The 23570-nt window shown below is 41.2% G+C and overlaps 1 protein-coding gene across 3 annotated transcripts in view; it reads left to right on the top strand.

Annotated features, from left to right (window-relative positions):
* The window catches only part of REPS2 (RALBP1 associated Eps domain containing 2), a 100639-nt gene that overhangs the window by 8491 nt on the left and 68578 nt on the right, over positions 1-23570 (top strand). For all 3 annotated transcript variants that reach the window (XM_042459032.1, XM_042459031.1, XM_042459033.1), the window contains exons 2-3: positions 20336-20459; positions 22294-22442. In XM_042459032.1, the coding sequence (XP_042314966.1) occupies positions 20336-20459; positions 22294-22442 (273 nt within the window). The remainder of the gene's footprint in view (positions 1-20335; positions 20460-22293; positions 22443-23570) is intronic.

The raw sequence follows: 23570 nt of genomic DNA, 5'->3' as shown, positions 1-23570 counted from the left end.
TGAACAGTATTAAAGTAACAACAGAATTAAAACCACATTTAAACAAATGTTAAAGACAGTATATGGCACCATAAAAAGCCCTTCAAATAGCCTCTGCTTGGTTTATTCTCCAACATGTAGACCAAGATTCCTTAGGCTTGCATCCTTCCAAGGTTGCTAAAATGATTACCCAGCTTGTTGGGGGCAATTAGTTTAGTTATAATCCGCTTAGAGATGGCTTAGGTGGTATGCAGCAGTATATAAATGAAGCAGCTATTGGTGGTCGGGGCTTCTGGGACTTGAAGTCCCAAACATCTGGACCAGAGTTTGCGGATCACTGGTGTAGATGCACCCCAAGAAAATCCTGTGAAATTGACATCTTAGGGTCACCAAAAATCAGAAATGACTTGAAAAATCACAGTAATAGCTATTACCTTAATAGCGATTACTATGATGTTTCGTTTACATTAATAGGCACTGTGGGGTGTATGTAAGGGAAGGGAAGTTAAACACCCACCCTAGCATATGATGAATATCAGTTGATGGAAACCTCCCTTCTAGAACTAACAGAAGCAGGTCATGGGAGGGAAATGGTGTTGGGACCTTAGTGGAAAGGACAAAAATAAAGTATATTTTAAATCTCTCTCCCATTGCAAGAGTCCTAGAGAGGCCCCACTGTGCTGGCTACTTGGGTTTTAAAAGATATTTTAAAATTTAAAACATTTTTAAAAAAATAAGCATATTAAAATAATCACACTGTGATCTAATTGTAAAATATTGGAGAAAGGAATATAGTAACATTTGAGTTTAATGGGTTAAGAAGTGATAGGAAAACCTCACATTATTATTTGAAAAAGGATGGTAAAAATATTTGAAGATATATATATATATATATATATATAGAGAGAGAGAGAGAGAGAGAGAGAGACATGAGAACATTTACGTAGAGATATAAAGGAAATACAAAACGATGTAAGACTTAAAATATTTGTTAGCATATCAGCATATGTAATGGCATAAAGAAAGAAAATACAGTTTAAATTGTTATGGAATGTCCAAATTATAAATAACTTGCGCGTAAACATAAAAGAAGTATGTATACTGAAAATAAAAGAAAGGAGAAAAAAAGGAGAAATCCAAGCATAGCAGAGGGAAGCTGTAAAATTTAATAGATGTGTCCATATGAGTTAGGATTATTTGTATGTCATTGTGTGGTTGTATGTAAATTTTTGTTTTATATTTATGTGTACTTTGTTTTGTTTATGTGTATTTTATTATATATTTAATAAAAAATAAAAATAATCACACAATAAAACATAACATGTAGTGACCATCCTGGGTGTAATTCTGGAAAAAGTGACTTTCCTAAGTTCAGCCCAAGAGGAGCATTCTGAACATATACTGAGAAACGTTTTCACACAACATGAGATGTTTAATTGGCTTCTTACTATTTTTTTGTTATATTGTACTGTAGTTAAATAAAAATATGATCTTAAAAATGAAAAAAAGCCAACTAGGAATTCAGACAAACTAAGAACTACATGTTGCACTAGAGATGTTATCTTTAAAACAGCATTTCTTCTTGTTGGTAAGTGCTTCAACTCAGCTTCACTCATGGTGACCCTATGGATGAGACATAACATATTTTAAATAATTATAGGACTGGAATGGGTAGAAGGGCACAATATAGTCCAGCACTTTCAAGGGAGACAGAAACTCTTCTTTGAGAATTATTTTGCAGGCCTTGGAATTGTCTTTTTTCATCAGCAATTGTTCAAATTCTTTACTTGATGGCTTTATCACCAAGCAGGAAAAAATGAATGAATGAAGTAATCAAGGAAAGAGTTTACAAATCTGATCCAATACCATAGATGAACATTTGTATTGTCTCAGATACCATACTTTTCAATAGTCAGTTCACAAACTTAGCTGGAAAACATTTCATATCTATGGTCAAAGGCTCTCAGTCGCCTGTTCACCTCATGGGCTTGATCACACTCTGCAGCTGGGTTTCTAGGTCAGTTTTACCCCACTTGCAGCCACTGATGAAGCAAAGCACTCATCTCTTCCAGAGTGGGAGCCGGTGAAGCTGTGGCAGTGATGTGGAGATATGCTGCTGCTTGCTATCTGTTATGTCTGAACTGATCAGCAAACTGTTTAGTCAAGCTACAAAAGAAAGAGAGAGAGAGAGAGCGGGAGAGAAGGAAAGCTGAGCAAAGAAGAGTGGGGCTAATTTGGAATGAACAGCACATTCTCATTCCTGTAAATTAGCGATGTTCAAACTCTGGTCCTCCAGGTGTTTTGGACCTCAGCTCCCAAAAGCCTCAGCCACTGTGGCCAATGGACTGGAATGCTGGGAGCTGAAGTCCAAAACACTTGGAAGGCCAGAGTTTGGACATCGCTGCTCTAAATCATGATTTGCAGGATAACACCTGTATATTTTTCTTTTCACTGGAAAAGCTTGCTACGAATTCTGCCAGAATCACAACACACTTACCAATTCTAGTGCAATGCAGGGAAAACTCATTTATATTTATGGGCTTGATACCTAGTGGCCAACCAGTATTAAACCAAGCAAGTGGCCTCCCCCCCCCCGCAATTAAATGAAATATTTAGTTCCCAATTAAATGAAATATTTAATTCATTGTGTTTCTTTGCTTAAATAGATAAAGCTAGACTGCGAAATTTGCTTGTGTTGCTGTGTGCCTTCAAGTCGTTCTTGACTTACAGCAACCCTAAGGCTCTGGGATGTGGTGGCTAAGTGGTTAAGACATTTACTGTTGATTGCAAGACTGGCAGGATGGCAGTTCTTGGCCTGAGTACTGCATGATGATGTGAACTCCCATCACTAGTCCCAGCTTCTGCCAACCTAGCAGTTTGAAAGCATGCAAATGCTAGTAGATTTGCATCTACTAGGAAGGTAAACAGCGTTCTGTGCAATCATGCTGGCCACACGATTACAGACTAGTCTCTGACAATTAAGATTTTTGTATCTGGCTGAATCGCTGGGAAAACGTTGCTCAAAAGTCCCTCAAAAGTGGAGGAATCACATGTGTGTGGAAGCCAGGCTCAATCGTTATGCAGTCGTCGCTCCCTCTAGTGCCCCTGAATCATCTCAAGGGGAACGGATTTGCGTTCATAGGAAATCTCCCCGGAACGATTCAGGGACGCTAATAGGGAGCGATGATTGCATGATGATTGAGGAAGTGCGCCTGGCTACACACATGCTTCCTCCATCTTTGAGGGATGTTTGAGCAACATTTTCCCAGTAATTTAGCCAGGTACAAAAATCTTCAATGCTTAGTAACGGAAATGAGCACCGCTCCCCCATGGTCAGATATCACTTGACAACCTTGTCAATGGGAAATTCTTTTATTTTATTATTCTTTATTATGGTCAAAGACCAGTATCAATATAAAATATAACATAGAAAAATAAAATAATATACATAAAAAGATTGCTTGGGATAAAAATCTGCCAACTAGAAATGTAAATAATTCATTTCTGTTACATTTAAGATGCCAGGTCAATGGGGAATACCTTTACCTTTACCCTAAGGCAAACCTATCATGGGGTTTTCTTGGCAAGATTTATTCAGAGGGGGTTTGCCATAGTCTTTCTCCATATATTGCTGGACTGCAGTTCCTGTTGTCAGCATAGCCAGTGATCAGGGAGGATAGGCTCTGAGTACATCAACATCTGGAAGGCTTCACAGATCTTACCCTGGGTTAGAAGGATAACTAAGGTTCACATACAACACAAAAGCAATTAGAATTGTGTGCAGTCCAAATTGCTAGTGTGTCTTAATGGACTTGGGGAAAAAAGACCATTTTGATAATGGGCAAGTTTCTATAATTCAGGAAATGTTTATACAAAATCATGTTAGCCTGATCAATTGATGTTGCTAATGGGCAGATTTCATAATCAAGTTCCATTGCATGCTCTTTTTGGTGTCAGAAGATCAGGCTTGTAATTTTGATATAGAAGACATAAAACTTTGTAAAAATTTGTAAATACAAAACAAAATATTTTCTCGCCTAGAATTAAACATTAAGTGTAGCATTACAGGAGTTAGAAGTTATTACTGAGGTCATGATTTAAAAAACAAAACTCCATATATTTATTTCACTCTATACAGAGAGCATATTGTGATGTGAGCTATCCTTATGCATCTATATTTTGGTGATTATATCTGTGAAAAGTTTTTAGTTTCTCAAACACTTGTCCTGCTGTCTGAGGGATTCAGGAAGTCATCTCCAAGAATTAGATTTATTTAAGAGCTGCTAAAGTATTGCAATTCCAAAAACTAGGATTGATTTTGTAGTATTTTGTGAAACTGATTATTTCATCACTATTTACTGACTCTTCATTTGCTATGGAGTATCACTACCTCCTTATTACTGTGGTTTAGCATTATTTCTTGGTGACAACCTAAAGTGTTTAAAGTCTCAGCCTGCTTGCTTAACTAGCTGCCTCTCCTTCCATGAAAAAAATGTTATCAGGAATCTTAGACACTATTCTCTAAACTTTTCCTTCCTGATAGGATTTTCACTGGGCTTGGATACAGAGTGTTGCTTAGTCAGTAGACCACAACATCAGATTTCATTTTTATTGGCCTGTTACAGATAGCCAAAATAAAGCTGCTTTGAGTCACAGTGGAGGAATGGTGTTTCAATGAGCATGAGTCAGTCCAGAAGTCGCACCAAAGCCACGCTCCAGCCCTAAGGACAGGAGCGTGGCTTTGGTGCGACTTCTGGACTCTTAGGACGCATGCATCATTGAAACACCATTCCTCCACTGTGACTCGAAGCAGCTTTATTTTGGCTGTCTGTAACAGGCCATTCTTAAGATTATTTTGTCAGATTGAGATTCTTCATACAGTTTTCATTGGTGGAGAAAAAGTGATGCCGAATGTATGATAGCTTGCTTGTAAGATTGGACTAGTGAACCTAGCTAGCCCTGTCTTTAAAGGTAAAGGTTTCCCCTTTGACATGATTTTCAAGTTGCATCCGACTGTAGGGGGCAGTGCCCATCATTACTAAGCCGAAGAGCCATCAATGTCAAAGACGCCTCCATGGTCATGTGGCCAGCATGACTGCATGGAATGCTGTTACCTTACCACTGAAGTGGTACCTCTTTATATACTTGGACTTTTACATGCTTTTGAAGTGTTAGGTTGGCAGAAGCTGGGATTAGCGGTGGGAGCTCATTCCATCACACGATACTTGGACGTTGATCTGCAGATCTTGCAACTGTCTGTGTCTTAATCACTGAGCCACCACGTCCTTTCTATTCCTGTTTTGACCATCTTCTTTTTAATCAAAGAATGGGGGTGGAGATGCTGTGATGTCTTTTGGGCTAAAATAACACTAGAACTGCTTTGAAATTATCACAACATTTATTGTACCAGACTTTTGAACCAGGTTTGTGTAACAAAAAATTATATTTTTATTGTTGTGTGCCCTCAACTCATTTCTGACATGGCAACCCTAAGGCAAACCTATCACAGGCCTAAGGGCTAAGAGTGTGTGACTTGCTAATGGTTTCCTCGCACACCACACACAATTTAACACTATATAACCTCCATCCGAATGAGGGCACCCTTGACGAGCTCATCAAATTTCCACTCTGATTCCTACACTACATTCCAATACTCATTCATATGGTCATGTGGCTGCTTTTCTCTGCAATCTCTCTCAAAATGGGTCTCTCAAAATGCAGTCTGTCTTACATCACTTCCTGTCACCATTTTGAGAGAGACTGTAGGAAAAACAGATATTTGGGAGTAGTAAAGGATGATTAACCAGTGTGGTGTAGTAGTGAGCATTGGATTTCAACTTTGGAAACCAGGCTTCAAATCTCTGCTTGGCCATGGAAATTCACTCGGTGATCTTGGACAAATCACATTCAGAAGCAAAGCCCAATCCCCTCTGAATAAACCTTGCCAAGAAAACCTCATGATAGGCTCAATAATGACTTGGAGACACAACAGACAGGGTTCTGGATTGGGTTATTTTGTGTGTTTTCATGCACTTGAGGGGAAAAAATATTGCTCCAAAATCTTGTTCATTAAAAAAAATGTGCAAGTTAGGGAGTTTTCACACTACTCTGACAACTTTTAGAATTTTTTCTTTTCAGAACTCATGCCAAGACAAAATAATGAATGTGTTTTCAGGGCAATGAAGGTACATTCCAGTTATCTCTGACATGTCTAAATGTTCTGTCTCTCTTCACTGTTAAGAGTGTATAAAAGATGTGGTGCATAACTTCAGAAATCTGTCCCTGGTATGCAGGTATGACTCCCAATACCAAATGCTGTTCTTTAGCTCTTTGGCTTTAGCCCATTCAGGTTTTAACTTGCAATATGTCACATAAATCCAACAAAACAATAGAACATCTGGTAAGAGTTTCCACATTTGTTTTTCTTCCCAATCAAGATCATGGCTGTTTCCAGCAGTTTCTCTCCTGTAGTCACATGCGGCATGTCCCAAAAGCCAACTTTGGCTGCAATCCAGAAACAATACTCTTAACTTTATTATCATAAGCCAACTTTAAAAGGACAATAGCTGAAAATGTTGAAAATGTTGTTCAGTGGAATGGCATCTTCTGTAATGGAATGAAGTACCAGCACATTTCCTTCATTTGGGAGGAATCAGTGTTCCTAGGCCACTCTTTGAAAAGTGAATCAGATACTTAAAGTTTCATAGGGGAAGAGAGGGCTGGTCTGCTTTCTGTGCCTGTCAAAATAAACCATGGCTGTGAAAATCACTTTTGCATGTTATATTTCAAGAAATGATATAAAAATGTTATGCTTTATCTCCCTTGTTTTATTTTATAAAACTTGGCTCTCAAGAGTTTAATTTCTTGTATCTGGAAAGCTATTGAAAATGTTTTCTCCATACTTGCGGTCTTCATTTATGCATCATGTTATAGATTTGGGTCCAAATGGAATATAAATCTCTTACTGGCCTAAATATGAGACTAATCCTTTTCATAGCTTTTGTAGAAAATCAATTTCCTCTGAGTAGTATCAAAGTTTTTCAGGTCAGTTTGGTTTGGAAGTGTTCCCAGTGCAGTTTTGCAACAGTGTAAGGTCTTTCTGGGGTGCAAATTCATTTTTGTGCTTGTACTTCCCACCTATATGAAGATGACTGGTATTCTTTATTTGGATTTTTTGTCTCAATATGTGAAGGAGAAACATATTTTCTAAATTTTATGCATTAAGGCTACTGCCACACTGCAGAATTAATGCAGTTTGACACTACTTTTAAATGTTATAGTTCCATCCTGTGGAATGCTGGGATTTGGAATTTGCTGTGGCACCAGAGCTCTCTGACAGAGAAAACTAAATATCTCACAAATCTACAAATCCCAAAATTTCATAGCACTGAGCCAAGGCAGTTAACATGGTGCCAGACTGCCTTAATCCTGCAGTATAGATGCAGCCTAAATGTTTGAGTTCTGCAAAATGTCCTGCTCCTCAAATAGGCTCAGTAGGATTTTAAAATCAAGAAGAGAGAAGGCCTGATATGGAACAAACTGCTAGATTTCCAAGACATAGCCATGTTATTTTGGATCAGTAAGCAAAAGGGAACTTGTAGCACCTTTAAAACTAACAGCAAAATAACAAGGCTGGTAGCATAAACTTTCCTAGGCTTAGGTGTACTTCTTCAGATGCATGGAGTAAAATTCCTAGGGACAGACCTTTTAAGCAGACTGTGTGTGTGAATAGCAGTAGAAATGCAAAACTTGTGGGTATGGTAATGAAGTGACAGCTATCATTAAAAGTGAAATTGTCACCTTTTCACCTTACCCAGAAGTTCTGTATTTCTATTACTGTTCACATACACAGCCTGCTTATAAAGGTGTATTCCTGGGCAGGTGTAGGATGGCTCTCTGTGTTCATAAATCCTTATTATTATTAAAAGAATGACTGAAGCTTTGATTCCACAGGAATTCAGCATCCTTTGTGTCTTGCAGTCTGATCTACAGACTGTTCCACTGGCTAAGTCCATTTGGCCCATGGTCTCTTTTGAAGCTCTGATGTCCCTTGCAGGAAGGAAGAAGGAAATATTTGGTTTCAAACAAGATTTGTCCCCTCTGCACATCTCATTTCAAAGTGGAAATGCAGCATTTCTTCTCACTGCTGTGACACCACTAAATTGAGATGAATCCTGGTATGTTCATGGGGCCAAAATGGGCTCACTCACAACAGAAGCCCACTCTTTCCATACAGTGAGGACAAGGAAGTGAAGAAGTATTGAAATTGCAAAGTTGCAAGATCCTCCTCTGAACTGAGATGGGGACATAAATAATTCATTTAGGCCCCATACAAACCAGCCAAAATAAAGCTGCTTTGGGTCACTTTGGAGGTATGCTGTTTAAGTGATGCATGCATCCTAAGAATCCAGAAGCCGCGCCAAAGCCATGATCCAGTCCTAAGGACTAGAGCACAGCTTTGGCGCAGCTTCCGGCCTCTTAGTATGCATGCATCATTGAAACAGCATACCTCTAAAGTGACCTGAAGCAGCTTTATTTTGGCCTGTCTGTATGGGGTCTTAGTTTCCAATCTTTGTTTCCATATCGTCAACTTTCCAAAAGTTCTCAACTTAGAATATTTCTAAACAACACAATTTTACTTCATACATTGCAATCCTAAATCCATTTTTACCATTTCTAAATGGTAAGGAAATATTTGAATAAAATGTACATAGAATTCAAGCGGCAGGGGCCTACCCTGTATGTTTTGTCGGGAGAGGAAGGCCACTTACTGCATACCCTCCAACATTTCCTAGATGAACACTGGATCACATTTGGCTAGGCAAGATCAGGGTGTAGTCATGATGGTAAAAAATTATTAATAAGAAAATAAAACAACAACAGACAAGTTAAGAGAGGCTGCAGCAGTTTGTCATTACCTGAACCTACAGGGAAGAACAAGATTCTGCCCCCTTCTCTCCCCTCTGTTAATTTAATACAAAGTATTCTTGCACTTTGAGCCCAGTTTGTGGCAATTGAAGTAAGCTTTGTATTCAGTTAACTCAACAAAGGGGAAAAGTGAGGGGTACACAGAGGAACTAGACTGTTTAAAAAGTAGCTGAAAAAATGAGGTGACATAGGATTAATTGAGACTGTCCCTGATAAATTGGGGAATGTGGAGAGTATGTTGTTGTTCTGCTTGTGTGTCATTTATGCAGGAGTGAGCAGACTTAAAATTTTCAGGATTTACTTTGTGTTCTTTAGAATCCCCAAGATCCAGCAGCAGCTGCAGCCAGGTGCAAAACAGTGGCTCAAGAAGGCACACATAACATTGTTGGAAAATATAGTTCTGAGCAAATGCAAAGGCCCAAGAATTCCTTTTCAGTGACAGGGTAGGAGCTCACATACAAATCTATCATTTTCTTTATTTCTTTTATTATAATAACATATCTTATCATTTTCTTTATTTCAATAGCCTAATTTAATCTGCCATGTTTCATTTTAAACAATGTGATCATGTACATAGTAAACTGGTTTGTGATACTTTTACATTTTATCCAGTGTGCAAACTTTCACTCAACTTCAGAAGTAAATTGCTTCACTTTTGGATTTCTATTTTCTCTACAGTAAGAGAAAAGTCTGCTTGTTGTGTATGAGGATGTCTGTCCCTTTAGATTTCCTGGTTTTGGTTATGGAGCATTTTGGAAAAAGGCCTTCCATCAAACTGTTTCTGACCAAGAAAGAAATAGTTGTATGCATTATTGTAGTTGTTTTAAGCAGCCAAAAGACACTTACTGTAGTGGCCAAATGCTAAATTTGCAGCTTTTGATTGTTCATATATCTCACTTTGTTGAATTTAAAATATATTGCACATGTATTCTGGCATGTCTAGCTCTTCTATCTCTAAGTCTGCATATACCTTTATGTTTGGATAGTGGACATTTTTTAAAAGTGTATTCAGGATTTCCTTTGTACGATTATAATTATGGAGAATGGAGTGGAACAAGTCTTTGAAATATTTCTGTGAATCATGTCCTGACCTGTTTGTCAGGCTTTTCTCTGTTAAATATAGCAATGGGCAGGGCCTTTGTGCCTAAGCAACTTTCTTTGAAAGAGGATTTTTTTAAAAAAAAAACCCTATGTGTATGTGTATGAGTGTATGATAATGTCATCATTATTGTTTGAATAATGTTGTGCTCTATTTCACTTACTGAAATCTCATTTATATAGTATTTCTGGTTTCCTTACTTATATATAAAAAACCCATCCTCCATCCTGCCTGAGCAAGTGTTCATGGAAGAGGGGAGGCTAATGTGACAGGAGAGAAGAGATAGTTGTGGATGCAGGTTTATATACCAAGTGAACTGTTAGCATGGATACACCTCTCTTAAGCAATACCAATTCAATCTGTTTAGTAGAATGTACTGTATTAACATATATTTGTGTATAGGCTAAATCGAACACTAGAGCCAGTGTGGTGTATTGATTCGAGTGTTAGACTGTGATTTTGGAGACTAGGGCTCAGTCCCCAGCTTGGCCATGAAACCCATTGGGTGACCTTGGATAAGTCACATGATCTCAGCCTCAGAAGAAGGCAATGACCAACATCCTCTGAATAAATCTGCCAAGAAAACCCCAGGATAGGTTTGCTTTAGGGTCATAATAAGTTGGAAATGACTTGAAGACACAGAGTAACAACAATTAGCAGATATTTGTGTATAGGCTAAATCCAATGTTACTTCAACCCGGAGGAGACTCAATGTAATCAAAGGGACTTAATTGCAGCTAACAAGTTACATTCTTTGTAGTGCGTCTCCTCTAAGTAGGAATGAAGTTGGATGTGACCTTTCTATAATAATACTGAAAAACAGATGATGTAAGTATCATTGTGCACTTACTGCACAAACCTTATAAAAAGCAAACCCACATAGGAATGGCGGGGGAGGGGGGAGATGAGTGCATACTGGGTCCTGGTGAAAATTGGAAAAGGACGTGTGTTTGAAAAAAGACATTTGACCAAAATGAGAATTTGGTTGAAGAGCCTTCTCTGCAGAGGGCACCCGTTGACCAGCATTAGAGATGCTTGAATGCAGGTGAATTCCCCATGATTGAGGCTAGCAATCTTGTCATCTAACCTGTTGAGAATGAAACACCCATCTGTCAATCCAAGTATTTATTTTGCTCAACAAAGGCTTATTCTACTGACTCTTTCCTGCCCCTGATGCTGTCATAAGTACAACAAAAATAGGACAAGAACATCAACCTCACATGTGCCTTATCTTTTCTGAGTTCTTAGAAGTTGAACAGCAAGCAGCTAGTTGGCCAAACGGGGGGGGAAATGAAACAGAAAGGTAATTCACAATGCTTATTCCAAAGCAAGTGTTTCCTTCTTATGCTTTTTTCCCCCTGCCCACCCATCTGCTCAAGCTTCATTTAGTAAATGTTTCATCAGTTCCTTTTTCCACTGTCTCATGTTGGGCAGCCCAGTTGAACCATTGCTAACTGAACTTTCTACCTGCATGTTTACCTTTTGTGTATCTCAAGATAAAACCAAGCCTCCTATAGAAGATCATGTTAAATTCTAAACATTTACAGTGTTCAAATTCATGTAATTAGCCTCAAGGTGTTTTAGAGTTCAGTGTTCTTAGGTAGCACAGATGACATTTCTTGGTGTTTGGGAGACTGTATAAAATATGTAGAGCAGTTTCAAGTAGCATTGGTGAAAGTTGACAAGTGATTATGAGTAAGGGCCCCACATGGTGGGGAGGGGAGAGGTAGCACTACATCAGGGTCAGAGCCAAACTGCTATTCCTATTATTTTGATGAAAAAGCGATGACATCTTGGCATTAGAGCAAAGATTAAAGCAATGATTTCATTCTCTTCAGATTTAAACTATATGACAATAGAGCCAGGGGAGCTGGAAGAATACTTCTGAATGTCTTCTTCACAGGTATCCCATTGAGCTTTCTGCAGATTTTCTTTGTGAAACCTGCACCTGAAAAAAAAAAGGTCTTCAGATCTACATTAGGAAAAGAATATGCACTACCCCCATGTATATGACTGAATGGGATTTACAAGAAGAAACTGCAACCACTTTTTGGTGACATATACATAGATAGCCCTATAATTTTTCATTGTCACTCACTGTAGTAGAAGTTTCAGGAAGCTTGTACTCATCCTAAACTACAGGAATTCTGTAATTGAGCAAAGATATTTTATTCATCTAGTCATCTTGTCTAGTGAATCTGTAACAGAATTTGATTGGGAAGCTAATTCATGAATCCAGAGGGGTTGGGGAAATGACACTTTAAAGTTAATAAGCCTAGTCTTTTCAGTTATGTTGCTCCATTAGAATATCAAAATAAAAACATTGGCAGCAAGATCCCTTTGTTTATGGTAGAACTGCCATATTTTCTCTAGAACAATATGGGGCAGACTTCTCCTGGTTGCAAGGGCAGCACAAGTCTGGCTGGGATACATGAGGCAAGCCTGTATAAGACTAATTCGTTTTGCAAAAGAAGGACCTCTCATAGCTTGTAAGAGATTTCACATCTCTGACGACCCCCCCCCCCACTCCCAAATCCATGGGAATCTTGTGGTGTTGGTATTGTGTGTGTGTGAGTTCTGTGATACTTCCTTTTACTGCCTTCCTCCTCCAAATTATGTGTGGGCCTTAATTCTGGGATGGTTTCAAGCACAGCTAAACAGAAACTCATGCACTTCCCTTTTTTACTACCAGTCCTAGAAGTTTACTCCTTTACTATCAGTACTAGAAATGTTGTTTCATGCCTAGTATGGCACTATCACACCAAAATAATATCCAGCAATTCGTCTGAACTATATACTGTTCTCAGAAATGAACTGGACTAATGCTCTTATATTGAATTTAGAAGGGCCTGTGAGACGCTGAAATTATATTAAAAACTTTGAGTTTTGGTTCAAGAGATGTAAGTTAAGTAAGTTCATAGAAGAATTTGAATCGAATGAATATCTTCCCCATCCCTATTTGGAGATATGTAAATCATATAGGAAAACTGGTTTTGACAGTATCACTTCTTGTTTGAATTATCGCTCTACCCCAGTCTGCATAACAAAAACTCAAATTTAAAGAAACACCATCTCTTTGTTAACAGCCAACCTGTGAAAATTTGAAAAGGAATTTCTTCCTCAAGAGATTTCAGTTCATGTGTGACAACAAATGGCAGACTGTAGATTGTGAAACATCCTTCTTTAGAAGGAAGATTGAGCAGCTGTGGAAGGTCTATTGCCTGCACTTGCTCTGTTGTCTATCACCATCTAGAACCTCTGTTGAAGGCTAGCCAAATGGTTATTGCAGGTTTATAAATAAATACATAAATAAATAGTAAACGCAGAGAAACTATTTAGGGCACATCAAGGTGCAACTGGGTTGCATTAAACAGTAGAATAATACCGCTTGGTGGTTCAGGCTGATTCATTTGTTTGCACTAGGGCAACTAATAGGGAAGATTCCAGAGGATGGACACACACACACACACGCACGGCATTGGCTAGTGCCTTGAAGCCCATGGGCCATACACGCTCCTTCCCTGATTTAGGAGTACTTTTATCACTGTTGTAGTCCTGTGGAGCTGATGAAGGCTGTTTTGCTTGCTAGGGCATATTAGATTCATTGGCGGGTTACAGACGGGCAAAAAGGGATGTACTCATGACGTCATGAAAATAGAGCCTTCAGACGGGCTTTACCTGAATGCCGTCATGAACACGCCCCCCGCACGCCCCAAGCGGGAAGAAGCGGCATTAAAAAGGTGCTGCTTTTTTCCGCTTCTTTTCTGTTTGATGTGTACCTGCGCAGCTCCGTCTGTAAGTCCCTGCACCGATACGTCAGAATTGCTACGCTGCAAATATAAGTTGCCGGTTTAAAAGCTCCGTGTCAGCTGCGTCGCATAATGGGTCGGGTTCTCGGGACATGCGTGGTTTGCAGCCAAGCTTTAATTGCAACGTCCGCTGCCATGGAGCTGTGGAAGCTGAGGCACAGCTGCGGCGCATTTTAAGCCTCGTAACCCTAACCCTAGAGCCACTTGTGCGCATGCGTTGCTAGAACCGCGGGAAGTTGTAACTTTTGCCGGCGGATGTTTTGGTTGTAGAAAGTGAAAAGGGAAAGTTTGGGATTTAAAGTGACCCCCTACACACATTCCTGCCCCATTTTCACCTGGGAACGGGCACAGTTTGGCTGCTCCTGGCACAGCTGTGTGGCGGCTCCCCTTTGCCACCAGGCAGGATGGCACAGCCATCCACCAGCACCCCGAAAAAAGGCAGGGGGACGTCTTGGTCTCATACTGAGACGGCTGACATTATAGCTATATGGTCCCAGAAACTAGAGTAACTGCAGAAACTGGAGCAGTCCTACCTGAATGCTGACACATATCGAGAGGTGGAAGAAGCCATGAGAGCTGCTGCACCGGTACACCAGAATTGCTACGCCGCTACTTTAAGTTGCCCATTTAAAAGCTCCGTCGCATAGTAAGTTGGGGTCTTGGAACATGCGCAGTTTGCAGTCAGGCTTTAATTGCAACGTCCGCTGCCATGCAGCTGTGGAAGCTGAGGCACAGCTGCGGCGCATTTTAAGCCTCGTAACCCTAACCCTAACCCTAGAGCAACATGTATGCATGCGCTGCTTGGAAAGTTTGGACTTTAAAGTGCACCCCTACACACATTCCTCTGCCATTTTCACCTAACAATAAAAAACGCTAAAACTGTAAATATTGACATATGTACAAAGGAGGTGAGAGGAGATGGCAGGGGGACAGCGGTGGCAGCGGAGACAGCTGTGGCTGCGCATTGCAGATTCAGCAGGAGCGCGGGGACCAAAGGAGAGGAGGCATCTATGATGCTGCTGACACTGGCAAAGTGCAAGCGGACAAGGATGCCAACACCAGCTGATCACCAGCTGGCAGGAGACCACCATTGTTTTAAAGGGGCTTGGGCACTTTAAATGTGCCCATAGGCTTTCTGCCACCGCCGCTTAGCGCTGCAGCTGCGAAGCTGCGCACCTCTCATGCGGCAAAAGAAAAAAAAGAGACCCCGGAGTTTGAATGTGCCCAAGACCTTTTGATGCCCTCTAAACTTGCCCCCCAAAGGCAAAGGGCAACTAGAAAGGGCCTGGGATCAAGGGGCAGGGAGCACTGACAAGGCACTAGGTCCCATGATGTCCCATAAAGACATCATTTCGCCTCCCAGGGCATGTGTTCCCTCCCAGCCCTATCTATTCTACCCTTCCTGTTCTCTCCTCCCACCATGCCTGGCTCACTGGTCCCCAAACCAGCAATCTCCAAACTCTGTCCTCCCAGGCGTTTGGACTTCATCTCCCAGAATCCCCAGCCACCTTGCCCTGTGGTCTGGGATTCTGGGACATGAAGTCCAAATGCCTGGAAGGACAGAGTTTGGACATTGCTACCTCACAGCACTCCTGCCTAGCTTTAGACTGCACAGTTGCGCCTCATTCACACTCACAGCCACACTGCCGCAGTTGCGCATAATTAACCACACAATTTTTTTAAAAAAATAAACTTTTTTATTTACAATAACAAAACTTTTTTTATTTACATATATACAATATATACAAAGGGAAGGGGGAGGGTGAAGGGGGGTGGTGAAGGGGGGATGGCAGAGGGGGCAGGAGAGGGAAGCTGCTTCAGGGAGGGGGAGGAGGCGGTGGGGCAGGAAGCCGGCGGAGGATCTCTTGCAGAGTCTCCTCCATGGAGGAGACTCTCTCCGCCAGCTTGTCCACCTTCTCCTCAATGGCAGCGAACCTCCTCTCCGTCCGGTTCTCTGTGGGGGGAAAAGAAAGAGGATGGTTAGGATCAGCCTGTGCAGCCCATCACCCACTCCCACAGGCAGAGTTTCTGGGTGCCCCCACTCCCTTCCCTGGGTTCACCTCTACACTTACCTTGCTGCCGGGCTTGGAGGACACGATCCAGGGCACTGGCATCGAGGGCCAAGTGCCCTGGCTCTCCTGGCAGGCGGCGGCTCGGCCCAGGCTCCTCTTCCTCGGCAGCAGCAACAGCAGCGAGGACTTCAAGCCCTGCAAAAGAGGAAGGAAAGGCCCAAGTTACCATGCTGGCATGGCAGACGAGGGCACAAGTGTCGTGGGGGCTGCAGGCAGGCAACCCCCACCCCTCACCCTGGGGACCTACCTGCCGCCAGAGGAGCCTGCTCTGGCTGCGGAGGGGCCACAGCAGCTGGTCCTGGCTGTGGCCCACCCTCGGGGACATCCTCATCCCCCGAGGATGGTGGAGAGGACGACCTGGCAGGGTGCCCTCCCTCCCTCCGCCCCCGCCTCGGCCGCACGCCTGCAGAAGGGAAGAGGATGGATGGCATTGGCACCATGCAGGAAGGAGAGGAGGGCAAGGGAAGGGTCAAGGAGGGTAGGACAGGGCATGGCAAGAGCTCTGGCTTACCTGGAGGATGGCGATCTTCCGGTCTGGGCCGATCTCCCCTGATCCACAGGTCCTTCAGCCGTGAGAAGAATGGTGGCTGCCTGTCAACCGGGGGCGCCTCTCCGAAATCCTCCAGGGTTTCAAAGAACGCTGCCTTCAGAGTTTTAAACTTCACTCTACATTGGTGCAGCGTTCTTTGAAACCCTTGGTTTCGGAGGGCACGAGATGCCTCGAGAAAATGCCCCCGGTTGGGCTTGTTGGTGCTAGCCATCACCCTCCTCGCGGCTGCCTGTGGCATCAGGGAGTCCAGGAGGATCCCGACCTCTTCGTCTGTCCAGTAGGCGATTCGGACCGGGACCCTCCTGCGTGGCTCTGCCATGTTGATCGCCGTCCTGGGGTCTTGCACAGTTGCGCACGGGTATATATGGGCACCTGCGGCTCTGGGCCGTTAGGCCAAGGTGGTCCTAGTCCAATGAAAGCTTTCAGAGGAGCAGTTTGAATCTTTCCCCCAATAGATGTCCTCTGGGTGCCCCATTGATACATTCAAATGGGCCATTGGGAAAGCTTGAATTAGAGGGGGATTGATACATTGTCAAAGGGGCAATTGGCAGTTAGAGCTGATGTATCTTTTTGCCCCAGGAAAACAGGCGCCAGGAGACCTTTTGTGTGTGTGTGTTTGTGTGTGTCCCCCTCAGGCACGTGGCAAAACATGCCCACAGCACAGATCAGGAATGATAGGCAGACTCAAACTGTGGATAATGGGATACATTTATTCATGTGCTTATGCTATTACAGTACAATGCACTCTGACATCACAGATGATGGCACAGGAGCCATCCTTCAGATTCTCCTTGTCAGGAAAAAATCTGCCAGGGCATTCCTCACAGTCTCCCCTGCTTTCTTCTCCTCTTTCTCTTCAAGGGGGTCATGAGCCACTTCCGAATGGGGTAGGCACAGTCAGCCAGTATCAGGGGCCCGATCTGCTGGCCTGTGATGTTGATGCTGGGGTTCCCTGGCACATAGATGCCAGCCTCCATGGCCTCGTAGATGACAGAAAGTTTAAAGGGGCTTGGGCGCTTTAAATGCGCACATAAGCTTTCTGCCGCTGCTTAGCGCTGTAGCTGCTCAGCTTCGCATCCGCCTGCCGGCAAAAGAAAAAAAAAAGCCGCGGTTTGGGCCGCCCGTACGGAAGCTGCCTCTCTTTTTGCAGCGTCCTCCGAGGTGGCGGTATGGAAGCTCCGGGTCCAAAACGGACCCAGGTGAGGCGTCTTCACTGCCCCCCGTGTGGAAGCTCCAACACCTGAAGCACGCCCCCGGGGCGGGCCGTCTGGAGGCTCCGCATTCAGCTAAATACACCTCCAAGACGTCCTCCCCTGCCCGTCTGTAACCCGCCACAGTCTTACTGTATTGGCTTCATTCTCAGTTTTTTTCCTGCATTTTTGTGATTATAGGACTGCAGTTATTCATTTTACACCACCCCAGTGTCTGTATGGATGAAGGAAAGTTTATACATTATTTTGATAGATGAATAGAATGATAAAAATTCCAGGGCTTTCCTGTTAACAAAAGTGGTTTCCCCTTGACAGCAGCTTTTCATTGATTTCTGCTTACCTACCCCAAAATAGTTCTGCAAACAAAGAACTAGTGTTATTTCAATTTTCCATTTTTATTTTAACAATGCTTTCAGGTTGTGGCTGAAGCAGAAACTAGTGGTCTGCAGAGATGTGCCCTGCAGAAAAAAATGTTTTCAGTCTGTGGGCTCAAAAAGCTGAGCCTTTGAAAGTGTCATGTTGATAATTTGGCTGATGGCCTGGATTTGGCATCCTATGTTTCAGGAGAAAGTACTGTGGACTGTTTACAGCAGTGTATATTGGCACTGGCAAACTTAGAGGAAATCAATTGCTTCTTTTTTGTTCTTCTCCAGGGTTCCTGGACTTCATATTGTTTACCAAAAAACAAACTTATTTGTCAATGAAGAATTTTGTTAATTGTGAAAATTCTGAATGAAACTACGTGTGAAAGGGATCTAGGAGTCCAAGTAGACCACAAGTTGAACATGAGTGAACAGTGTGATGCGGCAGCTAAAAAGGCCAATGCTATTTTAGGCTGCATCAATAGAAGTATAGTGTCTAGATCAAGAGAAGTAATAGTGCCACTGTATTCTGCTTTGGTCAGGCCCCACCTAGAATATTGTGTCCAGTTCTGGGCGCCACAATTCAGAAAAGACATTGAGAAACTGGAGCGTGTCCAAAGGAGGGTGACAAAAATGGTGAAGGGTCTGGAAACCATGTCCTATGAGGAACGACTTAGGGAGCTGGGGATGTTTAGCCTGGAGAAAAGAAGGTTAAGAGGTGATATGATCGCCCTGTTTAAATATTTGAAGGGATGTCATATTGAAGAGGGAGCAAGCTTGTTTTCTGCTGCTCCAGAGAACAGGACCCGGAACAATGGATGCAAGCTACAGGAAAAGAGATTCCACCTGAACATTAGGAGGAACTTCCTGACAGTAAGGGCTGTTCGACAATGGAATGCACTCCCCCGGAGGGTGATAGAGTCTCCTTCCTTGGAGGTCTTTAAACAGAGGCTGGATGGCCATCTGTCAGGGATGCTTTGATTTGGATTTCCTGCATGGCAGGGGGTTGGACTGGATGGCCCTAGTGGTCTCTTCCAACTCTATGATTCTATGAAAAGATTGGCAATATTAATGCCACAGACTAAGCAAACTATTGTTATTTTTCAGCAAGTTACATGACTTTTCATAAAAGCATCCAATTTACACCATTTTGGGAGAAAAGAAGAGCAATCATTTTCAGACATTTAGGTATGTGATATTCCATGTATGTGCATATGGTGTAAATGTGTGCTTTCATGAAAAAATGGCGTAGTTGTGATAAAAGTCAGTGTGGATCAGTCAGCTGCACATATATGTTCAGAGACAATATCACATGTTCCCAATATCTAACAAAATGGAGATGTATTAGTTTGCAAATTCTATAAATTTGGTGCCTTTGTGAGAATGGGCATGACTGTTGTGAAAAATTGGTCTGTGTTGCTGCATTGAAGTAGTCACAGAGAACAACAACACCAAGCATTAAAATCAAGGGTTCTCCATAACAGTTCAGAAAATTATACAATGGGGAAGGTGGCCAGATCATTTATGGGGTGTGGGAGACACCATTTGTTTTCCAGATGTTTTGGACTTTAATCTTCCTTTAGTCCCACCCAGAATGGCTAGTGGTAAGGGATTATGAGAGCAATAGTCCAAAACATCTGCGGGACCAAAAGGTTCCTCATTCCTGCACAAAGGGCTGAGGAGGAGCTACCCTCCTTATCTATCTTCACAGTAAGTTCTTTGTAGAAGATAATGAGCTGTTTCCAAATGTTCCCTGCCTCTGTCAGAATGAGTTCTCCAATTAACAGCATGACTCCTTCTACTGGAGGATGGAAACTCTTGGATGTAGTCCATCAACATTGTTCTTCTTTTGCTCCTGGGTTTTTTTTTTCTTCCTGACTATATATATTGTGTGTGTGTGTTAGATAACCCAACATCTGCTTTTATTTTATTTTGTTTTAACTTTTCCACATGCTCCACTTGGTACCTATTCAGGTTTGCCTTACAAGGATGGCTGTTCCCATTAAAGATGAGCAGTAGAATTACTCATGTGTTAAGATATATTAGGTGTATCTGAATCTGTACAAGGAGAGGGGATACGTGTTTGAAAGGCAAATGGGAGAATATGGGAATCTGTTTTCTGTGTCCAATGCAGCAACTTTTTTTTGAGGGGGAGGGTACAGAATGCAGACCAGATGTCTGCACCAACAGTTCACCTAACATTCCTAAAATTGCTGTTTTTATATAGTAATGTACATCTTCACTGTTTCAACATTTTACCTCTTTTTTATTGAAAGCACTAAGAATTTTAATGATGTGGGATATATACTCTTTTTTCCCTTTTAGATTACAGAACTTTGTGGTGCAAAACGTGTTGGTTATTTTGGTCGTGCTCAGTTTTATACTGCTCTGAAGCTAATAGCTGCTGCACAGTCTGGTCTCCCAGTACGGATAGAGAGCATTCAGAATGGTAATTCACTAGATGGAGCTGTTTTAATTTCTGGGGACTCATTGTATTTATTTATTTTAAAATATTTATAAGCTATAAGGGTAAAACTATAAAGGTGAAAACTCTGGAGGAGGCTTCCAGCAAAACAGTATAAATAACTGTACAATATAATATAGAATATCATTTACAATGCAGATAACAAAAATTCAAAAACAATAAAACCAAAATTAAAAATTGGAACAAATATATTGAGATTTAAGAAATTCTAACACCCAATAAATTAATACAGAAGAGACCATCTTAAAAATTGAATAGCTCACTAGAAATCTGCATAGGAAAACATAATAAAAAAAAATTAAGTCTTTATAGCCTTTTTAAAGAATGGCAGCCATGTACCCACAGCCTGGAAATTATATTTAAAAAGGAATTGTTAACTTTATTCAAAGTTTAGGTTTGTCCATTGCTCAGATTTTCTAATTGTTTGTAATATTATTGGATTGCCTGCCTTTCTCCCAAAATTGGATTCAAGGCACATTAACTTTTTGCATAATAGCTTTCATTACTTTTATCTTCTTTTATATATTTTTTTAAAGTAAGAAAATGTCTTAATTTTTTGCAAGGGGAAATCACCTTAAAATGCTCCCAGAATATTTCCCAGTCTCCATGTAATGGGTGGATGTTACTTATTACATGGGGGGAAGTAACGAAATTACTCATTGTTACATTATCTCATGAAAGAAATTGTTAGTGCATTATGCCATTGTTACAAAAATAATTTGTTACAGACAATGTTATTATAGGTAACATGTAACTTTCAAGCTCTGGGGGTCCCTAGGAATGAATATAAGTCCTTGACTAGAATGAATAATTACTAGAGTAATTTTCTCCCACTGTGGCAGAAAATGAAAATTTCTGTGCAGCATTCTTCTCTGTTGTTTTGTATCCCAAAATGTTTCAGAATTTTTTCTACATATAAAAACATGTGGGAATTTTTGGTGTTCAAAAATCCCACTACTACAATATTCTTCAAAGAAAAATCCTCTAAAACACTTTGAGACATTTGAACCTGGGGAGAAAACTGCATGTAAATCTAGCTGCTCGATTATTCTTCCAGGTAGGGTTTTCCACTGTTGGGAAGCACTTTATTTCTATCAGGAGATGGATAATAGAGCATATTCTTTCCATCCCCAGATATAACCATTCAGTAAAGCACTCAACAGTCAAGAGGCCACTGATGAACCAGCCTCTCCTTTTGCGTCTGTCAACTTAGTTATGCTCACAGGTTGTCATGGGAGCTGGACTTTGGCTAGTGATTTTGTAGTGTAAACAAGGTTGATAAAGAGTGAAAGCTTTCCTTCATTTAATCTGGTCTCAAACCATTTAAGACTTAAAAAGTTTGACGTTGTCAAATTACCCATCAGGATCTTTGTTGGCAAGACAACTTATAACCACCTCCAAATTAATCACAAAGATGCTGTTGTCGTAATATTTTCAGTCAGGACTCTGGTAGTCAGCACCAAATATGATCTTTAAAAATGATGAAAAATGTTATTTTGGAGTAAAGAAATATTAAAAATATCGATCTACTTTGATGAGTCAGTTGACAGTGATAGGGGCAAAAGATTGTGTTTGGTGTGTGTGTGTACGCAAAAGCATATATATATATATATATATATATGAGTATATATATATATGAGTATATATATATGAGGATGCTTATAGACAACAATTCTATTATCTAATATTTCTTTTAACATTAATGAGGACTTAAAATTAGTTTTTGGGTGGTGGTATGGGAAACATGTCTTAAAGTTTTGTTTCACCAAATTTTCTGTTGACATTTTTCATATTTAAGAGCTGCCTTTGCCTCGATTTATGGCACTGAAAACTGATAGTGAAACAAGGTACGGTCATCCAACAGAAGCCCTTGGAACCAAATTTCAGATTTCACATGCAACAGTTGAAAAAAACTGCTTTAGAAGGTTGGATGAAGGAGACAAGCAGGTAAAAGCCCCTTTGCAATACAGTAATTTTATTGTACAATAAATCTGATTTTTATCTTCCGCTTTGAAATTGGAACAAATAAATAGATAAATAATCTCTGAGTCAGTGTATTTTTAAAATGTATTTGATAAAATTCAGTGTTTAGTCACTTTTGAAATGCATTTAGAATAAATTTCAAGCTTTACAGTTGATGAGTATCCCCTTCTAAACTTTGTTTGGAACAGATCACATAGCTGTTGCAGCTGTTAAAATGGAAAACCATTTATCCTAGGAAGTGCCAACCCTGCTTGAAAGACACACTTCTCTTCCATTTCCAAATATCTCTTTAACTAGCTGTGTGGAAGCCACTTGGAATGCACCAGCTGTTTCTGCAAAACAGTTCCTCTCATGGTTTGATCAGTTCTATCCACAAAAATGCAATCCTTTCTTTCCCTAGCATCCATTGATGGAACTACTTCTGTCAGAGGACAGAAATCACCCTGCAGTCTCCCCTTTCTTTAGCCCCAATAATCTACTCTGGAGAGCTGGGCACAGGTTTTCTGGCAGTATGGAGGATTGCAGGGGGTCATATGGAGAGATGAGAGAAACAAATTCTCAAGAACTAGTGTGTCACAGTGGTTTGAACTATGACTGGAGACCAGGGTTCGAATCTCCACTTGGCCATGAAAACCCACTGGGTGACCTTGGGCAAATCACAGACTCTCTCAGCCTCAGAGGATGGCAATGGCAAATCCCACCTGAAGAAACCTGTTAAGAAAACCCTTTGATAGGTTCACCTTAGTGTTGCCAAAAGTCAGATATGACTTGAAGACAAAGAACAACAATACCAGCAGTCAAGTGCTAGTGTGACATTGGATTTATGTCATGGTTTGTGCTGGTGTGAATTTGAACAGATCATTTCCTGTGGAGAGGTGGTTGTGTGAACAATTTGCCATATTGAGCATTATCCACACACTCCCCACCCCCAGCAGTCACCCATGGGCTTGCTTAAAATAGGAATGAGGCCTGTATAAAAATGAAAAGTAATGGCAAGCAGAGCTGAAACAAGTGTATAAAATGTAAACAATTAAGTTTACAGTTTGAGATTTGAATGCTTTGACCCTGAGTGGACATGTTTTGGCATCTGGG

Source organism: Sceloporus undulatus, chromosome 3, assembly GCF_019175285.1.
Source record: "Sceloporus undulatus isolate JIND9_A2432 ecotype Alabama chromosome 3, SceUnd_v1.1, whole genome shotgun sequence".
Classification (NCBI taxonomy): domain Eukaryota; kingdom Metazoa; phylum Chordata; class Lepidosauria; order Squamata; family Phrynosomatidae; genus Sceloporus; species Sceloporus undulatus.
This window is presented reverse-complemented; position numbering and strand designations above follow the sequence as displayed.